At 38.9% G+C, this 9,016-nt stretch overlaps 1 protein-coding gene across 6 annotated transcripts in view; it reads right to left on the bottom strand.

Annotated features, from left to right (window-relative positions):
* Positions 1 to 8,548, bottom strand: part of LOC105452496 (heterogeneous nuclear ribonucleoprotein R) — a 21,622-nt gene extending 13,074 nt beyond the window's left edge. The window contains exons 1-5 of one of the 6 annotated variants that reach the window (XM_011693651.1): positions 8,356 to 8,548; positions 5,142 to 5,518; positions 4,853 to 4,960; positions 4,485 to 4,661; positions 691 to 826 (exon numbers count right to left, since the gene is read on the bottom strand). In XM_011693651.1, the coding sequence (XP_011691953.1) occupies positions 691 to 826; positions 4,485 to 4,661; positions 4,853 to 4,960; positions 5,142 to 5,516 (796 nt within the window). In that variant the 5' untranslated portion in view covers positions 5,517 to 5,518; positions 8,356 to 8,548. Of the gene's footprint in view, positions 1 to 690; positions 827 to 1,723; positions 1,860 to 4,484; positions 4,662 to 4,852; positions 4,961 to 5,141; positions 5,519 to 6,394; positions 6,518 to 7,007; positions 7,225 to 8,355 lie in introns of those variants that run through there. The other 5 variants (XM_011693685.1, XM_011693667.1, XM_011693641.1 and 2 more) reach the window with 5 other exon arrangements.
* Between the last annotated feature and the right edge of the window lie 468 nt (positions 8,549 to 9,016).

The following is a 9,016-nucleotide window of genomic DNA, read 5'->3' as shown; positions in this document are numbered from 1 at the left end:
GTGTGTGTGTGTGTGTGTGTGGTATGTGTGTGTGTGGTGCGTGTGCATGTGCGTGCGCGTGTGGGTGTAGAAAAAGGGAGAGATTAAATGGATATAGAAATGTATGAGGATAAGTGGATAGATGAATAGATGGATGGATGAATAAATGAATGAATGAACGAATAAATTATTGGATTGAGCTGGATAGATGAATGAATGGATAAATAAATAAATGAATGAATGAATGAGTTAATCAGACGCGCACGCGCGAATGTGTATGTGTGTGCATGAGTATCGAAATAAAATAGCGTAAACTCGATTGGTTGTAGGACACAATTACGATTGTCTACTCATTGCAACTGTGCACGTTTTGCAAACGAAAAGTTATTAGAAATGAAAATGAAGGAATTATATGGTGAGAAGAGTTCACATTTGGCTTATAAATAAATTGGTCAGCGTTACCAAACATCAATAATATTTTCAAAAATGAATAAAGAAAATTTCGTTTCTCCGAATACCAATTTACAACAAGATTTTTGTTTCACATTTATGCAGGAGGGCTGGATTATAACCCACCTGGCACCTCTGCTACCGACTACAGAAAAACACCTGATTCATTATAAGATGATTAAATTTTTGTCCCATTATTCTCTCCCAGAGAAGATTCCATTTGGTTACTGCTTGCTGATTTAAGGACAATTGTCAACTTACGTGCGTGCTTTGTAAACTCTTCGAACAAGTCATCTCGGTCTCGATTCTTTGGAATATTTCCCACAAACAAGCGGTGATTGTTATAAGATACGGTAACACCAATCTTTTTCCCTTTCCGAATCTCATAATCATTCAGCTGTAAGAATAATGTGGAAGGAGAGTGCCAATTAAGCTTGCCATTTATGATTTCACCTGCTTATTGGCTGTCTGAACGTAGGATTTCATGAAATGTCCTTCGATGGAAAAGGGCTGATGACAGGAAAGTAGGGAGGGAGGGGGAAGGAGATGGAGGGATGGAGAGATTTTATATAAACATAGGACCAAAAGCATTATTCAAAGTATTACGGTCATTTGATAGTTTGAGAGGATCGATATCATACAGGGTAGGTGGGAGTGCCTGTCCGTTTGTTAGCGAGCCAAACGCCCCAGCGGTCCACGCAAATCTCCCATACCCCCAAAGCTTAAGACTTAGTGATGAATCACATTTGCATATTGCAAAATTGCAATGGTGCAAGACAGTATATATGTTTCTGTCAGTACATAAAATAATTCTTAATCTAAAAGTATCATACGGCTTCCACATTTTCTCTTTCCATTTCTCTTTCCTCGCTTCTTTTTTATCGTTCCAAAAAAAGAAGACGAAGATATCAGTAATAAAGATTGATGAATTGATCAGTTGCATAAAATTCGAGGATGAGGAGATCAAGAGGACAATAAGGTAATCGCATGTATAGAGTAGGAAGCAGAGATAAACTTATAAGTCAACCTAAATATGCGAGGAAAAGAAAACTTGGACCAGAGAGGTGTTACTGTTCACTAATAAACCGAGAGGCAAGGAGACTGACCAGAACTAAAGGTGCCATAAGGTATATTCGATTACAGATCACAGAGTCAATGTGACCCTTGGATGCTCCATAGTTCCATACCATCTACAACCACTACTTAAAAGCTAGCACTCTTAAGTTATACAATACAGGTAGACAGGTAGGTAATAGGTAGGTAGGTAGGTACACACGCCTCGAATTCACTTTACCTGTTAATTTACCAAATTCCTCCAAGATCTCCTCTTTGCCTTTTGACTTTGGTATGTTCCCCACGAAAAGTCGTAGATTAGGAACGCTAATGTTTACTTTCAGACTCTTGCCGGGTTTTATTTCGTGATTATCGAGCTGTGGGATGCAGAAAACAGACACATGCCTAATTTTGTTTCAATGAGACGGTTTCATGGTTTTTTTTTTTAAGATAATTACGGCAGATAAGACGAAATTTGGGAAAAATTTTCTAAATATGCAATTTAATACGAATACTAATTATTAACAACGTAGCATGGGTTCGCGAAAGCGAGAAAGTGGCATGCGCTTTGTCGCTCGAGTCTTCACAATATAGGAAACCGGCCTTTCACGTATCATGTACTCCTGTAAACAAATTTTAAGCCTACCAATTTTCAGAATTTTGTTACAAAAATTGTCACTGTCCAATGAGAATCAACCAATTAGATAAATATACCCCTAACCAATTAAACCACACAATCATCATGATTTTCAGAAAGGTTCTCCACTCCCAATTTTGCCCACTGAGCAAAGAGGAGAGCTGGAAAAGAAACTCATCCATAGGACATCATTAATATATATTTTTCAGTGTTATTAAATATGTAGGATCAGTTGGATGTAATTGCGTATTTAAACACGAATAAATGGTCAGGGACATATACATATAAAACATATAATATGTGGATTGTTCCTACGTATGTGTGTACGTGTATAAAAAATGTATATATACACATATATATATATATATATATATATATATATGTATATATATATATATATATATATGTTTTCATTTATTTCATGTGTATAGAGTATCTCATCTAATTCAAACTTAACTATCTTTGTTATTCTAAATAAAAGGAAAAAATTCAAGCTATCAGATTCAATAGTTTCAAAGAGCATATAATGTAGTGGCAATACTTTCATTGTGCATGAAAATATGAAAGAAAAATTTCAAAAAATTTTTTAAATAAAACTATATGAATTTTCTAATTATTCTGCATATAAAAGTGTCAAGATGAGATAATTTAAAAATTAATATTAAAGATAGTTATATTTCATACTAAATTATGCCAATAAAATATTAAATATTTCATAAACTATTAATCATTTTAACATTATATTAATACTTTTATATACAAAATAACTAGAGACATTATACATATACACATATATAAATAGATACATATATATATATATATATATATATATATATAAGTATATATAAAATCACATTTGATTTACGAAAATCTAATTATTTTCTCCCGCACAACAAAATATTGTCACTATATGTCTTTCTCAAAACCGTAAAACCATTAAATTTAACAATTTTTTCTTAATGTTTAGAGTAGCAGATATTTAAAATGCTCGAGTTAAATGAAAAACCCTATATATATGCATCACATACACATATACACACGCACATTTTCTGTCTCTCCTCCTACCCCCCCCCCTCTTTCTCTCTCCCCCTCTGTCTCTCTCTTTCATTCTCTTGCTTTCCTGCTCTCTCGCTCTCCTGTACTCCCGTTCTCCCATTCTCTCACTCTTATTCTCATTCTCTGGCTCTCTCACTCTTTCTTCTTCTCGCTCCTTCATTCTTTTTCCTTCTTTCTTTCTTCTTCTCACCATTCGCTCTTGCACACAATGCGTGTGCGCATATGTGTGTGTGAAACTTCTACTTTCTTCTAAATTGTGTATGTATATTTTTTAAATATATGTAAATTTGCAAAAATCATAAAAATGCATGGACTTTAAAATAATAACATATTTGAATTAAATCTACTAGGAAACAACAAAATATAAAATAGATAATACAGAACAAGCCACATAGGAATATAGTAACACTCCTTCGAAATGTTCAACAAAAAACACTATATATATATATATATATATACATACACACAGAGCGTTTCATTTTAATCGCCCCAGGCGAATAACTCGAAAATGAGACATGAACAAATACTTAAGACAAAAGTTGTACGACTTCAAGGAGGACATAAAATGGTATCTTTGGTTTGACCTTGGGTGGCGTTGTCAGGGAAAGGTCACATTAAATTTTTTAAATAGAACCCTCCATTTTTCATTTCATATTCTTGTAGCTTATCTCGAGAGAAACACTATAATAAAATATTTTTCCATTAAACACTTTTCGAGTTATAAGACTTGAATGTTACAGTACTGCCAGCATTAGCATTATTCAAGATATTCGAACAATGGCTAAAACATTTTGAATATTGTTCAGAATCATGAGTTCTATAACATATATCAAGGTCATGACCATTGGAGGTTGTTCTTATTTTCAAGTTATTTACCTGGGACGATTAAAATGAAACACCCTGTATATGTATTTATGTATATATGTATATATGCATATATATATATATATATATGTTGTATTTTTATCATCAATTATCACTATAATTCAACCGCAGCTTTTATATTAAAATTTATATTAACTATTTGAAAAAAACAAAATATTAAAAATTAAATATGGACATTGAAGAAATTCTCTATTAATTTATAAACATTTCAAAAGAGCATTATGTTGGTAGCAATAACAATTTTGTAACATTTCTAAAAATTTTGAAAATAAAAAAAATAAAAGGATCCGAATCATCTATGTGTGTATGACAATACGTTAATAACTAGGTCAAGAGAAAAAAAAATTATATTAATATATTGTACGAAAATATACACAATAATTATATATGTTATGAAAAAAGCTAAGGAAAAATATTAACATACCTCTCGAACAGCCTGTTGTGCAGCTTCCCTGTTAGTAAATGTGATAAATGCGTATCCTCTATTGGAACCTGACATGGGATCCATCATCAATCTCAAGTCCCAAATTTTTCCGCATTTCTCAAATAACGGAATTAATTCGTCTTCATACATGTCTTTTGGGATTTTGCCACAAAATACCTTTTTATGAAAATATTCAACATAATTAGTTTAAAAACAAACAACTTATATAAAAGTATTTAATATATTTCTATACCAGCAGTGCCACTATATTTCAGTAGTGTTATCACTGCACTAGTAGTTCTTTTTTACGAGGGATACGTATGTGTGCATACATGTGTGTATAATTTATAAAAACAAGACAAATTTACCTCACAACCAGTACCAGGAGTTGGACCCTCCCAATTTGGTGGAGGACCACCATATTTTCTTTGTCCAGTAGTTACATCCAAAGGGTATCCTGTTCTTTCCAGAATCAACTAAAATACAATAATTATTTATTATGAAATAACAATTATGTATAATCTAAAATTATACATAAATACAATTATGTATATCTAAACAGAAATGTATCAAAACTAATAACTTTAAAGAAATTTATACAAGATATATCCAGAATATTAACATATAAATGGATGCTCATATGTTTTTTCAAATTACCTTGATTTTGTCTTCATCTGGAGCCTTCGGTGTTGTGCTAGTGCCTGTACCTTGACCAGCACGACTCTTCTGTCTATACGTCTTCATTACTCCACAAAGGTATGCCGATTTGTTGGATACATGCTCCAAATTAGATTCCAGAAATTGTGTAAGCACGTTTAGCGCACCGTCAACTGGAAATTCCTTCAAGGCATCAAGAGCTCTTTCATCCAGATCAATATGAGCCAATTTCCCTGTCTTATAAATTTCATCCAATTTGGCAGCCACTTTCTCGTCTAGCCCGTATTGCATGAGTTTATTAAAATCTTCTGTCCGTTCCACATTTTCCATTTCTTGTTTTTCTTCCATTTTTATCTCTCCATTTCCTTCTGCCATAGCTGAAACAATACTTAAGTTAATCAAAAATGTTTATCTTTTCTGTCTACATTGAATTTGTAATAAATTATTTGGTTACATATAACTATGTAACATACTTGTACAAATTATTTTTTAAATAGCAAAATTTTATATATTTATTTCACAACAAAATTTCTATATTTAATATGCAAATTCAAACACATAGCACATGTGCGTAACAGTAAGATTATTTTCTAATATATTTCTTATAACAATTAAGACATGGATATTAATTAAAATTTGTCTCTTTTATTTTTTTCTGATATAAAACGAAGGAGCAAAATATGATTTCAACAGATATAATTTCAAATTGATGACTAGACTGAATAGAAAATATAAGTATAAGCAAGAAGCTTTAAACATAACGGAGAGAGCACTATTAATTACAAAATATATAATTCACATATTTTTAATATAATTAATAAATTAATAAAACAGTATTTAAAGCTAAATTATCAATCAAGCGCTTCGACTATTCTTGTTCTGCCAAGAAACACATTTGTACGTAAAAATTCATTTCCAATACGAAAAACGCGCGTACTCTCGAAAAATGCGCGACGATAAAGTCATCAAAAGAAAAGCCGGAAAAAGAAGTCTATGAAGAGCATGAAGAAAAATGTCACAAATACGTCCGTTCGCTCCGATCGCGTACTCGGCAATGCATTCAGTAGACAGTAATGCATACGCGCGCGGAACGCTACGTGAAAGAAGATATGTGGAAGGAGAAAAGAGACCAGATACGCGCGCGTCGAAGTGCACAGATCAAAGCAATAATCGTCCGAAAGCAGAGCTCTCTGGCGCACCGAACTCGAAGATAAATAACTAAAAATATCGGAGCAACCGTATACAAACATTACATTAACGTTTCGTTCGATAAACGAGAAACGGGAGAAGGATGAGAAGACGAGAAGGAAAAATTTGCTCAACACCGTATACGTTATTGACGGCACATACGCCGTTCGGCGTACCGATTAGGCAGCGAACGATTGAACGTGATCGGTTGGTACGGACAGACGGCAACAGCGCGGCAACAGCGCGGCGCGGAGCGGAGCAAAACGAAACGGAACGGAGTGGCGCGGCGCGGCGCGGCGCGGCGCAATCATTGCTGTAAGGCAAAGGATTCGCGCGGCAAAAATCGCCGTGGTTGATATTTCTCTATTCTCTATCCTCTCCAACGCCAGCCGTTCATCCCCGCGCGATGAGACCTGGGTCAGGTCGGCACTTTTACCACGCGCCAGCTCGCCGGCCGGCGAAATGCAACCGCGCACTACACGGCGACGACCGCCGCCGTGGTGTACGATGCACTTATATGCACTCCAGACATATGCACTTCGCTCGATGCATTTATCTCGCGGTAAATTTTCCACTCGCGCTCCGCAGAATCGTAACGGTAAATCGGCGCCGCTGACGCGATAGCGAGAAGATCGGGCTGACCGTGCCGACGATATTAAATCAGACGGCGATCGTTACCTTGCAAAATAAACGAACGGGCTCCTCCACGCGAGGAAATGGCGACAGACGTCAACGTGATTGCGGACTACGGGGTTCACAAAACGACGCGCAAAGATACGCTCGAACCCAGCGACACGACGTTGGCCATTTTCTCGGCCGCGGCCGCGCTCGCGCGAATTCTGATTGGCGCCCGCGAAACGGCACGACGGGAAAAAAAGCGACCGCTCCGCGCGCGTCAAATAGGAGTAAGGCTGCCGGAGCCCAGAGCACGCTCGGAGAAACTCATTCTCGCTCGCTCGTTCGCTCGCATGTCGCTCGTCCATCCGTTCGTTCGTTCGCGCGCGCGCGCACGTACGCTCACACGTACGCACGCGGCAAATGTTGCACGAAACAGCATATCCGTAACAATTTGCAAACGCGCAATAAAATTTATCTCTCGAAATCGGTAGATCTTGAATCGCGAATTTTCTCACACTTGCAATATGAGTGATAATGTATCCGCGACGAACGTTATAAGAGACGGAGCATTTGCGGAACTGCGCGCGAATATTGCGACGAGATTAACTTGGCGAGATCTGAAAATCATGACGCGCACCTGCCAACACGGCGAATAGACAAGTATCGCTATCCGCACTTGCTACGGTTTCGCGCGCGCGCGCGCGCGTCCGCGTGCCTTTACATTTTGCGAACACACTATTATATTTACGAACGGACTCGTGCGAAACGCGTGAGAACATTCGCGAAAAAAATTCACGACTTCGCCACGTATCTCCACGTGTTCCCGCGAGGTTCATTTCATGATTCGGCCCGTAATCCGCATGCTTCTCACGGTCGCGCCGGTGTCCGTTAGCAACCGGCGCGAACCCGCCAAGCGGCAACGTACGAACCTCCGGCCGGGAGAAGCCATAACGGCCGCGCATGAAAATGTCGCTCACGCGGTGCATCCGTGCGACTGCATTCGCGATTCTTTGAACGATCGGTAAACTCTCGATTAATCTCGAATATCCAATTCAGGGCCATTCGAACGTTAGTTACATTATCCATTTTGCGTTTCGAAACGAAATTAAAATTCAGTACAAGTCCATCGAGCGGAAAAAAGGAAATTCGCGATTATCGAGATCCAAAAAAAAATCCTCTGAACAATGTGTCATCTATTTTCTCGTAGCTTCCCGCATATTATTACTTTGCACGCAATGAATTATTATACGAGAAAAAAAGAATACATTTTTGTCAACGGATTTGTCCCGCGGCGCGAGACAAAGCGACGACCTCTGCATATACCGCCGAAAGTGAAACGGAGACAGAACGGAAAGAAGAGAGACGGAGAATGGAGCGATGTACTCATGATAAAAAGATGCATGTGTACCTGTGCCGAATTCGTGTACTCCTCACACCGGTATCAATTTAGCAAATTCGTTGCTCCGACAATGAAGAAATATCAGTTGCAACAGCAACACAGGAAAAGTCAGGACCTCCCACCGAATGTCGTAAAACTCATAATTAATTGGCACGTCACAGTTTTTTCGCGAAGAGCGTGTTCCGTACTTCAGGTTGACGACGGCGATGGCAGCGGCAACGGCGGCGACGACGGCAGTAGCGGCGGCGGCGGCGGTGGCGACGACGACGACGACGACGACGGCTGCTGCGGAGGTGGCGGAGGTGGCGGTAGTAGTAGTGGTGGCGGTGGTGGAGGTGGTGGTGGTGATGGTGGTGGTGATGGTGGTGGTGGTGATGGTGGTAGTGGTGGTGGTGGTGGTGGTGGTGGTGGTGGTGGTGGTGATGGTGGTGGTGGTAGCGGCAGCAATGACGGCGGCGACGAGGCGGCGGTGACGGTGGTAACAACGGTGGCGGTGGCGGTGGCGATGGCGGTGGTGGCGGCGGCGGCGGCGGCGGCGGCGGCTATGGTTGCACTCGCGGTTATATTCACGCCGTTGCACGTAATTGCACTGAACGATGTGCGAATGCAGCGCGTGCGAGGGGGTAAAAGGAAGATCGGCGAGACGAAAAAAATGCCCGTTTTATCGCAA

This window comes from Wasmannia auropunctata, unplaced genomic scaffold, assembly GCF_000956235.1.
Source record: "Wasmannia auropunctata unplaced genomic scaffold, wasmannia.A_1.0 LD336106.1, whole genome shotgun sequence".
Classification (NCBI taxonomy): Eukaryota; Metazoa; Arthropoda; class Insecta; order Hymenoptera; family Formicidae; genus Wasmannia; species Wasmannia auropunctata.
The sequence above is the reverse complement of the archived record's forward strand: the minus strand, read 5'-3'. Positions and strand labels throughout refer to the sequence as shown.